The 22,704-nt window shown below is 36.8% G+C and overlaps 1 protein-coding gene across 1 annotated transcript; it reads right to left on the bottom strand.

The window, feature by feature from the left end:
• Positions 1–917: 917 nt before the first annotated feature.
• On the bottom strand, positions 918–22,661 carry bub1bb (BUB1 mitotic checkpoint serine/threonine kinase Bb). The gene is made up of 24 exons (XM_088925575.1): positions 22,579–22,661; positions 22,044–22,200; positions 21,281–21,340; positions 17,919–18,063; positions 17,637–17,833; positions 16,676–16,848; positions 16,328–16,521; positions 15,648–15,739; positions 14,810–15,036; positions 12,959–13,071; positions 12,527–12,675; positions 12,088–12,122; positions 11,431–11,496; positions 10,857–10,965; positions 10,244–10,343; positions 9,663–9,943; positions 7,879–8,060; positions 6,342–6,479; positions 5,664–5,773; positions 4,971–5,132; positions 4,552–4,691; positions 4,008–4,164; positions 3,139–3,266; positions 918–1,173 (listed from the first exon to the last, which is right to left on the bottom strand). Exons 2-24 carry the CDS (start codon positions 22,181–22,183, stop codon positions 1,020–1,022), a joined length of 3,252 nt encoding a protein of 1,083 aa, XP_088781701.1. The 5' UTR covers positions 22,184–22,200; positions 22,579–22,661; the 3' UTR covers positions 918–1,019.
• Between the last annotated feature and the right edge of the window lie 43 nt (positions 22,662–22,704).

The following is a 22,704-nucleotide window of genomic DNA, read 5'->3' as shown; positions in this document are numbered from 1 at the left end:
ATTGGTTATAAAACCACATAAATGGATAATACACTTTATTTTTAGAGTCAGGGATCTGGAAACAAACATGGAAATGAGATGTCAGGTTTATTTTTGCAGCTTGGCAGGTGTATACCCTCTAGATAATTGTGAACCTTCTCTCACAACATTTAATGAACACGGAGTTAATGCCTCTGTTCTTTGGTAGCTCACAATGACAAAGGTATCTCTAAACAACTCCCTTCTTCAGTAGCGTCTCTCCAAAAACTTCTTGCATTTTATTATTGTGTGCCTTTATGACTTTGCTGCCCTTCCCGTCATTTATAGTTCATTTTAATTTGCACTGTTCCGTGTTCTCAAACCACACCAACGGACTGTAAAAGCAGATGATAAACAGCACCATACTCAAGGTGATCCTTATATTTGCAGTTCTTAAACTCCTAAATTGAGTAATTTGCATAGCTATTAGACTGATACAGGGAACCACATAAAATAATTGCCTCGCTGGAAGGCAGTTTGGATTTTGTGGCTATATATTTTGCACTCTGTCTGACCTGGCATCGCCTCATTAATACACATTACTGATTTGATGCCTTGTTTAAAGCCAATTCCTTTTCTACGATTCCATTTAACTTCTGAGATGAGATGGATTTCTGTACATAACTTGTAAGCTCCAGAAAATAAGGAACAAAGCCAGTAAACATTCTGGCCACTTCATCATAGTTTCCTAGATATGCCATTGACATTTACTCGTGGAATTTAATTACAGGCGTTGTTAAAGTTAATAAGGTGTTCAATCAAATTATTGGATCCCCTGTACAAAATCTATGTACAACTATCTTAATAGTCAAGCTTCTTACTTATTTTGATTCCCATGTTTCAACTCTTAGTAGACATATTGAGCAAATGCTAATAGCAAACCATGCAAAATGTGTGAATTTACAATAGTAGAAAAGCTTTATTGTTAACATGAAAAGCAAAAATTACAAAGAAATAAAAAAGCCGTAAAGGGTCACTGTGATAACAGTGGCAAAAATACATTAGATTAAAAAGGCCAGTTCCTTTTCAATGTCTTTAAGGAAGTTCTCCTTGCACATCTCCTGACGCAACTCAGAAAGAATGGAGACTGTGGGTTTGCTCCCAGGATTAAGGATCTTCCTGAAGAAATCCAGCCAAATGCCTCTATTTACATTTCTGCAAATTAAATGAAAAGTATTAGAACTGAAGGGAAATGTGAAAAAAAAAGTTACTCTGTAACCTACTTTCCATGCAGCTTCAAAATGTCAAAGCTCCATATTAACAAAAAAGCTTAATGAAAAACAAAAACTTACTTTTTTGAGACTTACGATCTTTTTTAATCTTTCTGAAACGGCAGGAGTGGTTATCTGGTAGGTCTAAAAACAGCTAACATTGTGAAACACTCCAAGACTAGTGTCTTTTTTATCCCTGGCTTCAAATAGCACTTAACGTCAGAAAGCTTGTAATGAAAGAAACTTGCATGGAAACATTTTTGTTTACAAAAAAAATCAATCAGAAACAACAGCAGTACCATAAAATTAAAGAGTACATCATGGTCTCATGTCCAGGCAGCATGCAAGAGAGCAACAAGACTATTCTTAATTTGTAGGGAAGGTCACACTTGTATGATCCTGACTTCATAAAATCTTTTAAGTTATAGAATTATCTGATCATTATCTGAAGTTACTAGCAACCAAACAAGCAAGTCAGATCAAATTACTTCTTCCTGTTTGTAATATCCATAAGTTATCATTCTTAACGTTATCCCCTAGTGCAGGGGTTTTCAACCAAAGGGTTACTAATTAACACAAACATAAAAATTAATGATTGCTGTATTGTGGACGGCACTGTATGTCACAATTCGACAGCTGTGGAATAGTAGTTCGGTCTCTGGAATTGTAAACTGAAAGATATGTGCTCAAAGCCTGGGTGGGGCAGTGCGGTCACATACTCTTCTGCTTTGATAAAATGCCCAGCTGTATAACTGAGCACAAACACAAATTTCTTCAGGTAAAAAAAAGACAAATTAATGATTTGTGCATAATATTTAAATCCGCTGTATATATGAATTAATATTTATATTTAGCCTTTTCGTTATGTGTCAGTTTAAAAGTGATCATTTACGAGTATGCAAACAGCAGGCTTCCATAACCTCAAACCTAAAGATTTTAGTAATCAGTACTGGAAGCAGCTGTGCATGTTTTATCAATATATTAATTTTGTTGCTTGCACAAAAAAGGAAAAAAAAGCTGTTGCTTTGCATTTTATTTTGCAGTACATGCCTGCTTGCAGTTCAGATTTACATGTGTGGGCCTTTAAGATCAAGAAGCTCTAAATTACTATAGCAAGGCACTTAGAGATAAAGTAAGCAAGCTTTGGAAATGCATCTCAAAGACCTCAAAAGTCAGGTTGACTTTTGACACCTGTAGTAAGGCTGAGTGAAAATACTTGTAAAGTTTCTTGCCTCCAAATTGCTTTAAGCAAGAATCACTTGTAGCAAGGTGGATGTTTGATTCTCTTTTCTGTAATGAGCATTAGTATTACTTGATATCAGGCAAGCACAAAGTCAGATACTAAAATAAAATTTCTTTAAGAATTTATGAAGATGCAATTTTGCAAAGTCAGGGAACAGAAATTGATAAGAGTTGCAAAGACCTCTTCTAAGCTTTATATGCGATTAGAAAAAAAAGTATTGTTTTCAGTCTATCAGTCAATACAGCACTGTAACATGGGAAGTTCTGGAACACTCAAAGTCTAAACAAGACATGTTTAAAATAACTTGCTTGTTGTATTAGTACAAACTATAGACTGAATTCAGTGACTGATCGACATCTTGATGCACTGAAGTTCTTGAACCTGGTTTTGAGAAAGCAATAGAAGGAATTCTTAGAACAATACTGTCCTATGAAACAAATGAGAAAAATACTCTCATCTGAAACTATTCTTAGCTTCCAGTTAAAACAAGACATTTAGGATCTTATCATTAATTTTAACTGTAACAATTATAATCCTTTTAAAAAAAAAGGCATTGATTTCAAAGGAGCTGACACCATAAGACAGAAGGAAGATGGTGAACAAAAGAGGAAAAAAAGGTTAAAAGCCAATGCTCTTGAGGTTACTATAGAATGAATGATAACTTACACGTTCTCCTTCCCAGAAGAGACGTCTGACTCTTTGACAAGTTTCCATTCAGAGTTTTCTTTGATGACCTGCATGTTTTTTCCTTCCAGCATCATATGCACGGTATCTGCAATTCCTAAAAGGTCTAGCTGTGTATAAAAAAAAACAAAGAAGCAGTTAAGCTGTGCTCAGCTGATAATGAATACAAGCTTAAAAGTAATCTTTTGTCAGGGTATATTCACATTTTACTTAAAATAAATAGCACACAGGTTGATCAAAAGGATAAAAATGGATAAAAAGATGCCCCTCTTCATTTTTAATTTAGAAAATTGTTAAACAGAAGTTTCAATGATCAATCCCAAGATGCAATAGAAAAACAGACTGGATTCTGTTATGAAGTATCTGACAAAGATTAGAGCTACTGTAGTTGCTGTTAATGCCTTTATGTAACAAACGTTTCAGTGAAATACATGAAATACTGTGGCAGTTTACTACTCATAATCCTGTAGTCCATTGCCAAGGTACAATTTTGTCAAAATACTGTCTCCTTTTTATTTTCTGAAATGCTTTAAAAGGATGCATTACTTTGTTTACCTTTTAAAGCCATTCATTTTTCTAGTTCTTAAAAATCAAAACCTCATTCCAGTACATTTTAGAAACTTGTGCTGGTACTTCTTAAAAAGTATATCTGTTTTGTTACTCACACCAAGTTTAAACAATATCAAAAACAAAAACAAATGATGTCACATTTCACAATCATATTTTCCAACCATAGCATGGACTGTTACAAGCTAAAACCACCTGGTACTTTTTTCATTGCAGGTCACTAATTTTCTCAACAGTAAAGTTTTTAAAACCCATATGTAGTTTATAATTAGCCCTGCTTGTACCTGATAAGGAGAAGAGGTTTCTGATAACAGGCCTTGCTTCAGGAAGGGTTGAGCGTTCTGAAGCCCGCGGACCGATGTCACTTCAGGCTGCAAATCCAAATCCAAGCAGTGCGTAAAATCTACCACCTTCAGGGGAGTGCCGCCTTCTGCCAGAAAACTGAATTGTTTTCAAAAGATTAGAAATATACTACACAATACTCACAAAGCAAGGAATCTACACACAAAGAACAAGAACGAATAATTTCATTTAGACTAATGATCCCATCCATGGTTATCATTGCTTGACAATTACTGAAGCAGCATTGAAAATTAATTTAAAGTTCCACTGCTAATTACAAATTTAAAAAGGTATACAGTTTGTGAAGTGAATGCATTAAAATCAAATTCAAGTCAATTATCACACAGTGCTAGCTCTCAGTAATAGTTGAAGAAATAGCCCAGAAACTTGTTTTTGACATACTGTATGGCAGCATCATTCTGTAATGTTCATAACAGGATTAGTAAGGCTGAGATTTACAAAATCAACCATAGCCATTCAGCATACCTGCTTTCCAGGAGTAAGGTATCAGGTCTGACATTTCCATGCACCAAATGGCAACTGTGCATTTGTTCAATTAACTCCAGCAAATTCACCGTTATAAAAGCAGCCACATTTTGGCAAAGCGTAGTTGTTTCCAAAACATCCTGTCATTAAAAGAAACAGTCAGAACCCTAAAGAATGTAAAATGTATTCATTTTTTGAAATAACAGAACTGCTTATTATGTAAATGCTAAGGTTCTTCATGTTCAAAGTGAAGAAGAGATCATTTTGCAACGAAAATCTTCAAGACTATTTGAAGTCAAACAGCACATCAGATTTTAGAAAAAACAATTGTTTTGAATCTGTTATCTATATTGCTTTGTGTGGTTTAAATGATTGCCAATATTTTTGTATTCATTGTGTAGGTTCATTTCAATATTCACCAGCAGAGTTCTTGAGTACACTCCCTCATTCAATGTCACACAGCCTTCCTCATACATATAACAGCTGCACAGGTCATTGAAATATCTTGGGAAATCTGCACCTAGGCGTTTCTTCAACTGCATGTTAATGTAGAAATCCCAGGGCACAGGCTGGAAGTCAACCTGCAGGAAAATAAAATTACTATAATCACCTCTAGATTCCGAGACGTATAAATCTTTCCGACATGAGTTACGATATTGCTTCAGTATTAAGCATTTCATGTCTTTTAATGCTACAGGAGTGGGTTTGAACTTTCCTGAGCAGTCTCCATTGAGTACAGTGGTAATAAATGGGTTTTTTTTGTTCGGAAGGAGGAGAGGATATTATTCAAGGAGGTTCCAAAGAAAACTGCTCCATTCTAAATGAAGGATACAAGGGCTTTGTTTAAGTGTTTATTGCCTCAAGGCCAGCTGCATAAACATGGCCAAAGAATGGAATTAACACTTCATTTATTAAGGCAGCCATCTTAGAGCATCGGTATTTAACAATGAGTGGATCGTATTATATTGAATTTGATGTTTTCTCAAAAATCTCACTGTAGCTTCTATTTCTCCTCTACCTTTTCTTGCCTAAGAAACAAACAAAATCACAGCAAATATAGCCCAGCTGGGAACAGGCAATTAAAAATTATTTTAACAATTTAAAGGTCTTACCTTGACTATAATGACTTTATCATCATCATCATCCAAACAGCTGCTTCCAGAAAACATTTTATAGTTTTCATGGCAAACCATCTCCCGTTTGATTTCATAAGTGTCATCGCCTTTAAAGAAAATGTACATGGTTTTATGAATGTCACAATTAAGAAAGAATTTAATCCTTTCCAGTAGCTTATGGAGTTGCAGTAATTGTAAAATATAATTTAGTATCTCTTGCATTCCTTTCCTTGCTCTCACTGTACTCTGCTTGTACAATATGCTTTAAGTTGAAGAACATTACAAAAGGTTGTCCTATAAAACTGATAGACTGAACAGGTATGCACACAAAAATATTTTTCAGAAATAGTAGGCAGCATACCCAGTTTTTACATGTTTTTATAATGTACTTGGCATTGATAATGAAGAGCTAGTTTCTGAAATGGCACATTCTATAAATAGATTTAGTGCTCAGTAATTTATCACTGATCTTCGCACTCCGAAGGAATATTGAAGATGTGGCATTTATCCTATGTAAGTGCATTCACACAACAAGCATAAAACATCCATACAGTAAGTGTTGTACAAATGGTTTCTTAATTTCAGCAAGTATAAATAGTGTCTGACATGAGACAACTAAGAAAACATTATTTGTTATACTTTATATTCAGGTAAGTGTATAAAATAAACAGTTACCTAGGGGCAATACACAATACTCCTCTAGTTTAGGCAAAGACCCCAGCTCCATGTGAAGGTTTGGAATACTCCCCAGAGTAAATTTCTCCAACAGCTGTTTTCTGACATGCAAGCCCACAGGGTTCTCCATCACAGTTCCTGTAGAAACAGACCAAATAGCATATAAAGCACTTCTATGCTTTATTAATACTGAATATTGATTGTTACAAATATACAGATTTACATGATAATGCAGTAACTACATTACTACCATTCTTCTAATGGGTATTTGCAAAATGTCTATAATCTGTATGCTTAGCATCAGTCTAAGACAGTGGAAAAAGAGATAAAATACTAATAAAAAGTTAAGATTCTGTGAAATCCCAAACGAGTGTGGATTGTCAATACTGGTAAAGTTATCTCATACTTTGTGGATTGAATCAATTTTTATAATGTCCTAAAAGGCAAAAAAAACATAAGAATCCATTAGAAAAAAAATACATAACTGAAAAAAGTAACAACACCAAATAGCACTGTGCCACCAGCCGAGTCAAAGATTATTTTTAACAAAACTTTAAACCCCCCAAAATCGACATTTAAATTGTAAAAACTCATGCTGTTTCAAACACAATAGAGCTACATTACACATACATCTAAATTAACAATTCTATCTAAATGTATTGCGACTACAAAAATGGTAGAAACAAGAATTCTAAATACAAACAGCATATTTTACAGCTGGGATAATTCATCCACTCAAGTCCTCACGATTTATATGGGTGTGTGACTTGGCATAAACACATGCATAACCTTTAGTACTTCAATGTGCACATGCCTGCTATTTCCGTTACATAATCATATCACACATCCCAGTTATACCGATTAATGGCAGGGTTGTGCAGAGAGCACCAAAAAAACTGCATATGAGCCTTTAGAGGAAACAAAAGGAATCTCAAATTATGAACCAAAAATACAAAAGACTTGAGATCTGCAACCAAATTCCAAAAACACTTGTGCAAATCACCAGACCTGTTGTAAATACATCTGATTACTCACATTAACTAGGCTATTAAAAGCCATTTGGCATTAGTACTCAAGTCAGTCAACCCCAAGAGAGCTTATCATTTAACAATACCTTTAACTATGCATATTACAGCTAGCCATCTCAGACTAATGATGAAAATAATTTCCTGATCAAATCGAGCTGACATTTAAGACTTGCCTTAAGGTAGAGATCATCAACAGGAACGTCCATATTTCAATACACTAGTTTTCATTATAGTGTTCATGTTACAAATATAACTATATTGGAATTGCATATTTAATAAATAATCAATTGCACATTGCTTTCAAATTGGCTCTACACGCATTCAATAAATTCTATTCAAATTGACACTACACACCAGACAAGTAGTTAATCTTTTCCTCTCTTTTCAGCAAGGAATTAACCTTAACTTGCTCCTTTGCAGCCCATGGATGCGGATGCAGCTACCTACTTGAACTCATTTATAACCATGTTAGCTTACAGATTCTCACCTGGGTGCTTGCTAGTGCTTACCTGCAGTTTGTGGGCTATCTTCTTGCTCAGTAACCGTGTTCACACACAGTGACTGACTCAGTTCCCATTTGCGTGGAAGGCTCATGTCTTTCATGCCGGACTGACCTCCAATAGAGGAGGAAGTGGAGGATGCTGAGGAAGCTGTAGAGCGGGTGTCTTCCAGACTGGCTTCCGGGATAGGACTACAGGGGAACAAGGCAGAATTATTAAGGGGCAGACAAAACAAAAACCTGACAAAATGGGAGACATTGTTCAGGAGAAAAATGGTTTTGTAGCACACACTATACTTCTGTCCAACATTTAATTACATCCACCAGTTGTCATACAGTATCTCATCCAGTACACCAACGACTAAAATAAAGTTCTTCTTGGAGGTAATGGTGGGTCCTGGGTATAATTCTGGAGTGGGGAGCCTGCCATGTGGCATTGGCATGATGCCCCCATGTCAGCACGGGCATTCACCAGGTGGTCCCATTTCCACCCACCTTCCAAAGACATGTTGGCTAGGTTAATCATCCTTGTGTCTTGGAGCATATGTCCTGCAAGCGACTGGTATCCCACAAAAATGGAAGGAAGAATTATTTGGCTAACACCTTTACCAAATGTCCATATAATCTCTATGATGATTTAGTTTTGTAACCATTTATACAGCTGGGCTTTCTGCTGTAGTTAATCTGAATGGCTTGAACCTGCAACCTTTCAGTTACACTGAAAGTCCAGAGCCCAAGACACTACTTTATTTTAAACAATAAAACTACTACACTTTTGCTGCATATGGTCAGCCATTGTAAAAATAAGAAAATATACAGTACAGTTACAGATAAAAAGTAGTCCTAAAAATGTGTGTTGTGTTTGATGTGTGCAATAGTTATGAGCATTAAAAAATGCAAGTAATTCCTTCAGAAATAATGTGATTGCCCAAGACCAACAGATACAAATGACTCAATTATTTGTTTCATCATTCATTAACATTCTACGCACTTGTTAGATTTTGTATGGTAAATCTCTATGTTGATTTCTTGGTAAAAATTCTTACAAAACATTTACAATCTCATACAACTATGAAACACAAATTCTATAGTAACAATAAGGACTTACAGCTGTGTTCATATCTGCACTTCTATTCCACACCACTTAGCTAAATGAGGAGTCCTAAGGCCTTGATGGTAACCTAGGAAACCAGCTATTCACCCATCTTTATTGCATCCTGACAGGAAGAAATCTAAATTTCATCTTGTCTGTTCTTAACACAAATTGTATTGCTTATAACCATAGAATTTGTTCCGATATTTAGGCTGCTCTGAATCTAGGTCATGCTTTTCTACCCATTTCCCTAAATTTTATTTCCTGAAATCTATATATGTAGGACCCTGCCGAAATGGTAAAAATAGAGCTCAGCCAACTTTCCTTGATCAACGTCTGTTCGGCAGACTCCCTTAAGATATCATTACCAGAGCTTTCACTTGCTTCAATTACTATTGTAATTGTCTGTCATATGTAAACTGTTGGATGACTGATCTTCGCAAAGATTCCCCAAAAGGTGCCGACTGCCTATTCTAAAATAAACTTCCACTTGAAAGCCGCCAAAGGAGTTATTGCATATTATTCAATCATTATTATTGCATTAGCCAAAACCATTTTTCTTGCCATCACCTATGGGATTGAACTTCATCTTAAAAGCCCATACTGGTACACTGAAGCACAGTGTTCTAAGCAAGTCACTGAAAATTACAAATTACAAATTCCATCAGACCTCTTATATTCTAAAAGGTATTTTGTCTTACCTAAGCTTATTTACCATCAAGGGTTCCTCAAAAGCAGGATCTTTCACAGCTGTTATTACAGATTTTGGGGTATCACTGTTAACATTGGACAGATCCTTGCTCAGAGTGTTCTCGGAGTCTGAGCTGGTCCTCTGGCCCAGACCTCCACTGAAAGGAGTGGACGCCAGATGTGCTGCTCTCACAAAGTCACAGGTGTCATCAGGCACAGGGCAGAGGGTTTTATTCCTGTAGCTGTCAACTATAGCGTCTTCATTCAAAGGCTCAATTCCTTCCAATTCATCCTGAAAAAGAAGCATACCCTTCAAAAGCTTTAGACCTCAGAATGACTTCTTCCATTTGATGTAATCTCACATGGCCTCAGACAAGAAATTAAGGAAAAATATGACTGGGAAACAAAAGTACTAGGTTCTGTAAAATATTAAAATACTGAGGCTGAAATGCAAACATTAATATCTTTGTATCCTTAACTCTTCCCAGTGACAACTATATGGGCTTAAAAATAGAAGAAAACTTTATACATCAATGCCCATTCCTTTCAAATAATATATCGAACTCCAATTTAGATAGGAAAAGAGTTTTACACAATCATCTGCAGCTTCTTTTGGTGGAGGATTCCCCAGTGGTTTCAGTATTGCAGCCAACGGCTTGCGAACAGTAGGTTTCGAAGCATTCACAGGAGCTCTAGAAATCAGAAGAAAGTCATGATTCGAGATCATAATGTAACAGTGACGGTCAGACATCAAACAAAACGTGTATTAATTCTAAAATTAGGATCCAGCATGAATTAAAGTTTCAGTATGTTTAATGTGCTTCCGTGAAATTTAAAAAAATCCAATGCAAAAGATAGTTTCACCATTACAAATAATGTAAAACTTTTCATGAGACAAGCTGTAGGTGATGTACCAAATATACTTAGAAACATTACAAAGAGACCACAATTTATCAGGTACAGCCCAGGTGATTAATAATTTCACTCATTAAAATCATTATTCACTAGTTATTTGCACATATAGTGTATACTTCTGCCTGCCCATGATAACAGTGGACATTATATAAGTTTTATGTGCTCATTTCAGTCTTTTCAAGAAGTTACTAAATCAAAGGACAAACCCTGAAACAAAGAAAAACCGTGCCTTGTAAAACCATGCTTTAAACCTGAAATAGAGGCTAGTAAAATACACGTAAAGTACATACGGTTTCTGAAGACTTTCACTGATTGGTTTCTCTTCGAGAATAGTGAAAGGAAGAAACTCTGAGAGGGGTTTGTCGACAGGTACATTTTCCAGCCTTGATCCATCATTACCTACAAATTAAATACAAATCAGCATATCTCAATCTTAACATTCAGCAATGTCACATCAGAAACAATAATGGACAGTGTGTGTTTGGGGAAATTATTTTCATATTAATTACAGCAAAATTATGTTCATAAGGTCACATTGTAATTATTAATAAAACAGATGTAACTCCTTACATATGAAAAATGATTTTTCTATAATTAATAAAACACAAAAATGCCTCATAAACAAAAACACAATTTTTGATGTGCTGGATAGAGAGCAAAGAGCATTTTCGTTCTTTTGATATTTTAAATATAGTAAGGTGCTAAAATTTGTTTTGTAACTAACTTGAACCCCCAATAAACATACATACTATTCCAAAATTAAAGATGGTCTTCCAACCTAAGTTATATTAATTTCCACTGATGAATGCAACAATATAAAAGTGATATGGCACTATTATGGTATGAAATCTTAATAAAACTTACCAGACTTCAGAAACATTGCCTCAAATTGAAGATCATCTTTCACTGACGGACTTGTGAAAACATCATCTGAAATAAAAATAGACGTTTCTTAGCCACAGAAAAAAGCATAAATGAAGTGTTAAATCTGTTAGCCAGAATCCAAATCCAAGAACATCTCAAAAAGCTAAGAGGTATATAGAGTCATAAAAGGAGGTTCCTTCCCACACTTCTTCTTCAATATTTTTATTCATAATCAAAATCTACCCTGTGGAGCATCCAAGTGGTTAAAAAAATAGTTGTTTGTTTGGAGCACAGACTGAGTTTGGTGGAGAATCGATAGAGCCTGGATTGTGTCCCTAATCAATTGTAAATTGATGTTCTGTTTATTAAGGCACACAACTGGCAGAGTACCGCCAAGGTAGAATTGAGTCAATCAAATCTCTTAGATTACCAGCATACATCCTTTGTGATATGCCCAGAACCAGCAAGCTTGTAGTGGCTTCACTGAGGGACATACCCCTAAGTCTCCTGTCAGGCACTGTGGAGCTCACAACATGTCAAATGAGGAATGGCTCTGCAGGATTATGCAATCCACAGATGTTGTATTGGATAATTAGTAGTATCTGTTCTTACAAGAGGAAGGCATCTTACAAACAAAAATATGACCTGAAAACACACCTATGAGGTCAACAGGGCTTGGGATGCACTGGTCTCTAGAAAAAGAGAAAGACAATTCTCAGTTATAACAAATTAAGATGAAGATCCTATAACATGAAATAAATAACCCACTCCTTTATCATAAAATAAACCCACTACAGTTTAAGACAAATTCTCAGCCAAGATCATTAATGTCAAAACACGACATATCTGTCAATATGTAAATGCTGCTCATCAAAAATCTGGTATATTATTGATCATAAACTAAACTGATTGATTTTTCTTATGTAAACAGTGATTAACTTCTGATTTAGTCTATTTGCATTACATTGCTAAAGGGATCAACTAGCTAAGGACATATTCTTTGCATCAAGTGTTCTAAACTGCTTTATTTTTATCACACTCCCCCCCAACCCCCAAACTGTTTTAAAACAAATTCAAGATCACACTGAAGTCTTACTTTGGTGGAGGATAGGCACCTAGTGCCGATTCATCGTAAATTGTGAACTTTGTGTTTGATCCCTCGAGAGAGTCCACAGGTGCTCTTGACTGGTCCAGAGACACCGAATCAAACTTAATTTCTGGAACTTGAAGGTGGTCTTGTGGGACCTATGAAAAAAGTTTCTTAAAATCAGCGTATAAATAGTTCACTCTTGTTTTAATGTTAATTTTGTAACTGCTGATGTATAAAGGTTACCAGTGGTACTATTTGAGGGTGATGTGCAGTACATGGTAAAGTTACAAATTCATATACAGTTGGTATCTCAAAACTCAAAACAAAAGTTCAAAACTCATCTACACAATAGCATAGAATACAAAACATAAGATATCAATATGAAGGTAAAAAAAGTCCTACATGATAAATTTGCCAATTAAGGTCACATTTCCTCACCTGCTTAGGAAAACAAGACAGGCTGTTCACATTCGCTTCCTGAAGCAGTCTTTCCTTTTCCTCAATTTCTCTTCTTAGTTCCTCTTTTCTCCTAGCCAGCTTAGCAACTTCCTCTAAAATGTTAGAAGAAAATATTGATATTTACACACAGACATAAAAGCATAAAAGAAATTTGAGTGGGGAGCTGTGTCAGCTTGCAAGCTAACAAGGGCTCCACAGCCAAAACACTATTTTCTTTCCTCCTACTTTTCATGGTTCTTAAATAAAAAAATGTTTACATTAAAAGGAAATGAAATTATAAAAAAAAACCTGGGCCATTTCAGCTACTTGGGCTATTTAGGGGAAAGATTATAAATGGAGAGAAATATCAAGCACAATCGAAGCCAACCCAGACATTTAGAGGTTTCTCTTTAGAAAAGGAATTTCCTTTGCATTTCAATGTTTGCAGTGTGACAATGACTGTCAATGCTATGTGCTTTCAACACTAAAACACGAAACCAAGCATACAGTATATACAGAAGTACTACAATGGGAGATTTTTAAATTCCTGTACACAGATATACTCCTGTTATGATTGAAGTGTGGAAAAAACATTACTGGCTCAAATCAAAATGAAGTGAAGAAGAGACGCGCTCTATAATAAACATGCCTGTATTAAAGACAGAATAGAATACTCATATACCTCGATTTACAAACACCCAGTTTATCCATTTTCACTGTAACAAAACATGCATTTTTATGCCTTTTTTCAGAGTCACAAAGACATTTTTGCTACAATGAAGGCACCAACCCCATAGTGACCTCCGACAACACAGTTTCTCAGTGCGTCCGAGTTCATTTGTATATCACATTTATCTTATCTACTGTACTATGGCAAGTAGGGCAACGATAAACAGTCAATAGTGTTCTTATTTTGGCTATTTAGTGTTTTGTTAATGTAGAAATAAGACATATTGGGTGAATGATGTGATCTTCAAATTATTTTGAAGATCACATTACTTTATTTCAATTACTTATTATTATTATTATCATCCTTTACTTATATAGCACTTTTCTGGAAACTCCACTCAAAGCACTTTACAGGTAATGGGGACTCCCCTCCACCACCACCAATGTGCAGCCCCACCTGGATGATGCGATGGAAGCCATAGTGCGCCAGAATGCTCACCACACATCAGCTATCAGTGGGGATGAGAGCAGAGTAATGAAGCCAATTCATTGATGGGGATTATAAGGAGGCTCTGATTGGTAAGAGCCAATGGAAAATTTGGCCAGGATGCCAGGGTTACACCCCTACTCTTTTCGAGAAACACCCTGGGATTTTTAATGACCAAAGAGAGTCAGGACCTCAGTTTGACATTTCTCATCCTAAGGACAGCGCCTGTTTACAGTATAGTGTCCCTGTCACTATACTTGGGAATTAGGACCCACATGGACCGCAGGGTGAGCGCCCCTCTGCTGGCCCCACTAACACCTCTTCCAGCAGCAACCTTAGGTTTTCCAAGGAGGTCTCCCATCCAGGTACTGACCAGGCTCACACCTGCTTAGCTTCAGTGGGTTGCCAGTTGTGAGTTGCAGAGTGATATGGCTACTTGCTATAACTGAGAGATGGGTGTACATACAAATGTGGATTTTTTTCCCCCTGTAAATGTGGAAGAAGAACGAATAATCCAATGCACTGTTAAATTTAGAGAAAAACTTCCATTCTTTTAACTGCTTGTTCTTGAGGGAAGTTTCCTGAAACAAAGTTTGAGTACATCATACATAAGCCTTTGGTGAATAAAGAAATATCCAACTTCGGAGGTAGGCACAGTAGGCAAGGTGAGCTTGCCAAATTCCCTACTGTCTTACCTTCCATTTCTTTGGCTTTCTTTATCCTGTAGCGTTCAGCACGTAGCTCCTCAAAGCAGAATTCAGTGGCTCCGCTATAGAGCAACTCTTTGCAGTATGTACTCTGCTCCTTCTTCTCGCCATCACCAGGCTGCTGGACCTGTAGTCTCTGTAGTGGGGTCTCCTCTTTCGCTGGCTTTCTGGCCGAGAGCACATTGTTCACCGATGGGTCAATCTTGCAAGGTGTTCTGCACAAAAACACAGAACTCACTCATTAGGTTTATGACCATGCAATAGAAAACATGATGGGGAAAAAATAGTTAACAGCTAGCTGCAACTTGTTTTTAGTTAAATTTATTAGCTATTAATATATTTACAACTAGCTAAGGTGGCTCAATTATAAAAAGTAAAGCATTTATTCAACAACTGTTGTTTTTTGAAGAAACAATTGATCATTTCTATTCACTTGAGATTTAACTTCTGTCAAACAATTTTGAAACGTCCCTGTGGGGTTATTACTCATAATAAGCTCACCTTACATAAAAAAATGGGTTAGTTATTGAAAAATCCCAGAAATGCTTGGGCAGACTTATTAACCTGATACTTAAGCTATATTTCAAACTCCTTGCAGATACCACCCCAGGAATACAAAGCCAGTGCTGCAAGGTAGCAATGGTAATGATTGTGCTACCTTGCCACCCTGTATAGTTACATGATTAATATATTTAAAATGTCTAGTTTATTTATTAAAAGAAAATTGACACTTGAAAGGAGACTGACTGCTTATACCTATTTCTGAACCATGAATAACCACCAAGCGGAGTACATCCAAACTGTCATATCACACTGTAGTACTTACACAGCTGGCAGCTGATCAGACTCCTCCACAAATGGCTGGAAGTTTGGCTTGCAAGGCGGAACCTCAGTACTGTAACTGGACACAGACTTTTTCTGTGGAATTGGAAATTGCACAAGACTCATTTCAAATACCTCCAAGCCTGACTATTGCCAAGGTTTTAAATGGCTTTAAGAATAGATCCCAACTACTGCTGTAGTAATTGCATTTCAAAACAAAGACTTTCTTGGTGTATCCTGTTTGCATATCAGAATGGGCTTTAAAATCTCAAGTGCCTTTGAGTTTGAAATCTGACAGTTTTGACAATACCCACAAATGCAAGGAAAACTTGATCAAAGGCTTTTGGGAGGCAATCTATGGCTGACTTGAGAGCAGGCCTCCATCACCTTTCTTGGCAAGAACAATCCTCAGATCCCCCTCCTACCGAAAACCAGTTTGACAAGTGGAACATTCCTTCCATTACCAAACAGTGCGACCACAAACTCAACCGGAAGGCAAAGGTACTACTAAACAAATGGGATGGGACTGAGCTGCAAAAACTGGATGTTGTAGAATACACATCCAGTTCCAACCACTGAATTATTTGCTGAGGCTTTTTTAATATTTTAGCCAGGGAGCTCACACAAAAGGAGTACAAACACTTCTAAACCCAAGATTGCACGGGGGCGTCTCTTGTTGCATACCTTGACACCATTCCATTTTTCTGGCTTGGGGTCATTCTCTTTGGCTCTGGCTTCTGGTGGGGCGAGCCAGGGTTCCGGCTTGAAATTGGAGGATTCAACAATTCCCGCCTGATTTTCATCAAACACTGTTAATCGGTGGTTCTGCTGGACAGATTTTAAGGTAGGTGCCTGCAAATTCAGTCCCCCACCACGATCTACCAGAAAGAAGCAAATGCAAAAGACATGATAAGCTCCAGAAAGAAATGAATAAGAAGAAAAACACCAATTTCGTGTAATCTGTTTTTAAATTAAGGTTGTAACATTTTAAAGATAAAACATGCAAAAACAAAGAGGGAACCATGGGCTTACAGCTGGCAGCAGCCCCTATCCGCTCCACAGGTACAATTGCCTTTTTGTGCCCTCTGGGCTTGAGATCTGCCAGCGAAGTCCTCTGAGGCTGTGCGGGCTCAGGGCTTTCTGCTTCCTCTTCCCCATTGGCCATGTCTGCTACAACCTTATGAATCACACGTGAATTGAAGTTCCTGGAAAGAGAGGGTCAGTAAGTACCAGACCAGTAAAGCAGTACAATGTTCAACATCAGACTTGGCAAAAAAAAAGTGCATATTGTAATCCCTAAAATGTCTTAAAATAATTCAGCATTGTAAGGATGATTCATCCCCTAAGTAGTTGGGAATTGCCAATTAAATACCACTCCAAATTGCAATCAACATTTGCTTTTTTTAAACCTTGTGCACTAGCGACAGCTTCTATACATGTCTGAAAAGGCATTGGCTGTAAATTCTACAGTAGCTGACAGCAGAGAAGGCACCAGGCTTGCAGGTGACTGGCAAATTATAGGAATGCTATGTACTGAAAAACAGAGACCCCTGCTCTAAATAATCCCAAATCCTATCCTACCAGTACTCAGCCAAATATGGACTGACACAGTCAACTTGTAATATGATGTAGGCTAAAACCTCCAATAGAGCTCCATTGAGCTCAACCTGCACTTCAAGCAAGGGTTTGACTGACAGAAGCCCCTTAACAAAGCTTTTAAAATGTGCACAAACTAGAATTCTTCCAATGGACATGTCAACTCAATTGTCACCCTTTGTACTTTTGTGCATTTGTACTGATCATCTAATCTGTCATCTTATTTAATTCAATTTTTTGTTGTAACCAACCTTATGCAACCTCACATATAATGCCTCACATACAAAAAAAGAGGGAACGCATTCATTATTGTATATTAGACCCTAAATATAGCCAAATGGCAAACATGTTTAAAAAACAAAAGAGGAAAAATCTATTGTAAATAAAAAAAAAGTACTTGTGATGGTACTGCAACTTATCGAAAGGTTCAGCCCGGCATCTCAGACCATCCTGGTAGACAGCTTCTGCTCTTTTTAAATTGCCATGCTTCTCATACTCCTCAGACCAAGATATGTAGAACACAGCTGTCATTATCCCAATGCCCTGGGCATGCATGTAGCTATACAGATCGAGAGGCTCATCGCAAATTCCAGCCTTTAAAAAAAGAAAAAGAAAGGTTTACAAACCTAATCACCACACTTCTCAAAACATAATTTGAAGATAGCAGTCGACCACTCACAAATTTAATCCAGAGGTTAACATAACGGACATCATTGTAGTATTTCTTCTCGTCTTTGAACCGCATGACAGCCCTCTCTAGCAAGATGGAAAAGTTACTTGCTTTTCCTCCTTGGGGGTACATCTGCTGTGTCCATTTTATATATCTAGGAAGAAAACGTACAGTACAGGTAATGCGCCAGCATAAAATGATTTCTAACATTTCCATTTTTTGCTTGTAGCACAAAGCTCATCATTCACTGCACAGTAGCTACAGGTGGTCTATACTTGTTTCTCTTCAGAACCTGCAACAACGTCTAGTTAGATGATCGTTAGCCTGGAAAAGAGGTCATTTTAGCTTAGAACTTTCATCCCACTATAGATGGGAGGGGAAACTGTCACTGCACAAATACATTTCTGCTCATACTTACAGTAAAGAGCTCATAGCAGGTAACTGAAAAATTCTGCCTTATATATTACTTCCAGAAATGTGACGTCAGTTTTTCACGTAACATTCCAGTAATCCTATTTTTTCATAATAAGAATCTGGCAACTTTTACTTAAAGTATAATGCTGAAGTCAATCTCAAATTGTCTTTTCTCATGCATTTGTCTTCTCTGACATCACATCACAAAGAACACAGGACCTTACTGACCCCCTGCAGTTGCTTACAGAGGTAAGCAGACAAAGCAATGCTCACATTGTTAGATTTGGTCTATCAACAACTTGACCAAGCAAGGGCATTTGCTGATTTTTCCACTGCTTTTAATACAATACTGCTGATTGCACAGAACCTCTCACAGAGCTTCATTTTAAACAGTAACTTGATAAGACGGTCCTAGACTTAAGTTAAATTGGGAACTAGATATTTCACATTCCCTACAGTTCCATTGTATCACCACAGGGCTGCGACTTGTCCCTCTTCTGTACTTTTTGTACAATCACGAGTGTAAAAGAAAACGCAGATAAAAATCTTATTTCGTCCGCTGATGACACAACCTTGGTCAGCTTATTATAGGACTTAAAAATCATCATGAGCCCATTCTAAATTATTTGACTAAATTGTTTAAACCCTTAATGCCTACAGTGGCCTTATAAGAGAGAAGCTGCCTCCTAACTAAATACAAAGGAACCTGCAGTTAAATCTCTCTCTGCACCCCGGATGCCACAAAATAAAAGGGAGCCTATATCCCTATCCATAAAAATGCACCCTAAGCAGGAAAGACGTTTCTAACTGAGGTATCTTTTACCCAGAAAACTCAAGTTCCCTAAAACATAGAAAAGCGCACTCTCTCTCACAAGGTTCGAATACATCATTCCACTCAGGTTTGATTTGGATGGTCAAGAAGTAGGGGCTCTCACCTGGAGCAAGCTTCAAGTCCCTACTCCTCTGGACTCCTCTCTCCTTTCTCTCATTTTTCCCAGAGCTCTATAATGTGATCTTATATTGTCTGTTTCTGTCCTGCTCCTTTGCAATCATTCACCCACAACTTACCTAGGTATACCAAGATAAATTTTTTACAATTTTTTCTGCTCAAGGGACACCCCCAGACCTCAGCAAACATCCTCTCTCTTTTGGAGTTTGAAGTGTTTACTCTTCCCAATGTCACAAACTTTATCTAAAATCTAAGACACACTTCTAAGTCACCTAAAGCTGTAACAGTATGTTAAGATGCTTTCAATAAATGACTTGTAGACAAGTGCTCAAATAGTTCTACCTTGAAGTAGTTTCTTAAGCAAAAAAGACTGTCGACTTGTTTTTGAAAAGTGTCAGATTTGTGCCATCTCAGGTTTTTTTTTTTAACTATGACTAGTCCCAAGTACTTAGTCTTTAAAATTTTTTATAGTCACACTATTAATTAAGGTTGGTTGGAGGGATGTTGCATTTTTTCCTAAGATCACTGACCAGTTCCTTTGTTTTCAGAACATATACCCTCAAAGAGAACCTATTAATGCTTAGAAGTAGTCTGGGGTTTTCTGGGTAACCATAATGTTAGGCCTTGTGTGTAACTCAAGTGTGTTATGTACTTTATACTGTACATAAAGTAACTTGTGTGTGGTATGTTGTGTGTAGTGTAGTTTGTGTTTTGTCATTTCAATAAATATTTGTTTAATCAAGTGTGTCTGGATTATTACTCCTCTCAAAAAAGTATGCCAGAGAACAAAGAATTCACATGCCTCTACTTATACTAGCCACTCGGATATATTGCTAGAAATCACTTACAAGTTACAAGTTGATTGACTAAACCGCTTGGTCAACTCCTGACTTTCACCAGTTTCCCCCAGTAACCCCCCCCCCCCTATTTGTAACAATACTGTATCACTTGCTGGTTTGGAAATATCAGTACTGTTAATTGAAATAGGTTGAAAATCAGAGAAGAAAATAAGTAAAATAATAATATATTAATAATAATATTTTTTACAAACATAGGGTTGTAAAGATGGCCAAGAGCATTATGGTGTCTCACCCCCTAAATTGTGAATTGACCTCCGTGTCCCCAGGTGTAAAAGTCTATAAAAACCTTTTCCTTTATGTCCTATGACACTATTGTACTGTCTACTCTTGGTAATGTTTGACTGGCTTCATTGTACTGGACTGCCTGTAAAGTGAACTTTTCCAAAGGGATAATAAAGTTTGAAGTGAATTGGTTTTGGTGTACTTTGTCTCTGTACTTAAAGCTCTTTTGATATTTAGAGCCTGTTTCATTGTTTTCATCTTACAACAAACCATAACACTTGTAGGACTGAATATACTGTAGGCCTTTTGTATTTTTCTTGGACAGCTGTTACAATGTTAACCACTAACCACATTAACGTTATCATTTAATTCAGTACACTTACAGAAGCTGCATTACATAACGCCTGAGAATGCAAATTAAGATAAGAGAAATTTGACATAATAGTTTGCTTTTATTCAAGATTAAATGCCTCAACCCCAAGAAAAAAAAATATATTCCCAGGTCTTACCATTTTCTGTATTATTCTTATGGTTTGCAGCACTACAGTACTGGAAAATACTTTATACAATTTTTATTCTAATGCAATCTCTCTCTTAGCATTTACAATCTCTATTTTTTGGGGGGACAACTAGGCGATCAAACAAATGTTCTTATGTCACAGTAAACTTTGAAACAAGTTTGGTAAGTCAATAGGTATACTAATACGTACTGGAACTGCAGGTTACAACATTTATGACTATGCATTCTTACTTTGATATCAAAATATTTTGATCAGTATGAAGATAATTGATAAGTCAAATCTAAAAACACTACACCAATCAAAAGCTTAAAGAATTTAAAACGCTGGGGTATCTTAAGAGAATAATGCACATTCATCTTATAGTAGAGAACTCCTATTTCTGAAGAAACGGTAAAAACAGCCTACCTTTCCCACACATCAAGCGGATCATCCCCTTCGTAAAATCTGATTTCGGACTCAAAAGCCCTAAAAGGGGGCAGAAAACAGTTTACATCTGGAAGGTGCAAGCAACCTTTTGGCTTTCAAGCCTTGCAGAGTGTGCTAGGTCACACACATTCCCAAACTGTAACTGATGTGTATGAAATGTTAACTTATCCTTGCAACACATTTGCATGCAATATCTTGCACTCCTATCATCTACAGGCTATTTTCAACTAAAGCTACTGCTTGTTTAGGAAGTTAACAGCAGTAACTTCCTATTCAGATTCAGAGACTTTTCATTCACATATAACCATTTATAAAATAAGCATTCTGATTAGGTGATGGCCACAATTTTACATTATTACAATTTTCAACCTCACATTGGTTGAAAACAGTGTAACACTTTTATATCACAGCCTCTTCCACTTGTGGGGCATACTTACACTAGGATTCGCCTGTTCTGTTAAATTACATAAGTCTGCAGTAGATTCTCCATTTAAAATGAGTATATGCAAATCTACTGAAGTTTTAACTCCATCGGCACATTTTAATCATGGTTTACACGTAACTTTACATTAATACAGAACAGTATAAAGTTAACCAACATCCATGTAGTTTATAGACGTTTAAAAATCTGTCCTCCGTTCTAAATGATAATGCACCAAAATTAAAAAATTATGTCAACCAGCCCAAGAAAAACGTGCTTCAGGCATTAAAAAAAACACACAAGATTGCCAAGTTCACTGACTGTTTCTCCTGCTCGATGGCAGCGCTGTGGCCCCCTTCCTGGCTGGCCAGGGCTTGAAGAAGAGCGGACATGGACCGACCCTGTTTCAGGGGCTGGATATTCTCTTTGCACAGTTCCCATTCTGGAGACTCCTCCGCCATACCGAACTGTGTCCCAGCTGGAACAATGCAACAAGAGCATGAAAACAAATCCTCTAACAACGCGAAATATGCTTGTTACTTCACTGATTGCCCTGCTTTTGCAAGTCATGTTTAAAAAAAAGTTTGCAAAAGACAGGCAAGCATTAAACTACAGCTAGCAAAAAAAAAACCGCATTTTCCACAATAAGATACATAGTTCTGATGTAGATTTAGTTGTGTTTGATCGTTATTACACGTACCGCATTTTAAAATGAAAAAGCTGTATGAGTTAACACAAAAGCAAATGTTTCCCTTCTTAGGAACCAATGCCATGAAATCGCTTACATTTACTCAGCAAGTGTTACTGACAATTGTGCAATGCGCAGTGGAAGAGTAAACAATTTGAAATTACTTACCTTAAATCTATATACTTGAAAAGTGTGTTTCTTTTTTTAACAATGAGATACAAGCTGGCTTACTCCTCCCTGCGTTTAAAATAATTCAAATGAAAACCGCCAGGGTCAGAGAACAACATCCTGAAG

Source organism: Atractosteus spatula, chromosome 9 (assembly GCF_055471065.1).
Source record: "Atractosteus spatula isolate fAtrSpa1 chromosome 9, fAtrSpa1.hap1, whole genome shotgun sequence".
NCBI lineage: Eukaryota > Metazoa > Chordata > Actinopteri > Semionotiformes > Lepisosteidae > Atractosteus > Atractosteus spatula.
Note: the sequence above shows the minus strand (reverse complement) of the source record. Positions and strands in the feature narration are given on the sequence as shown.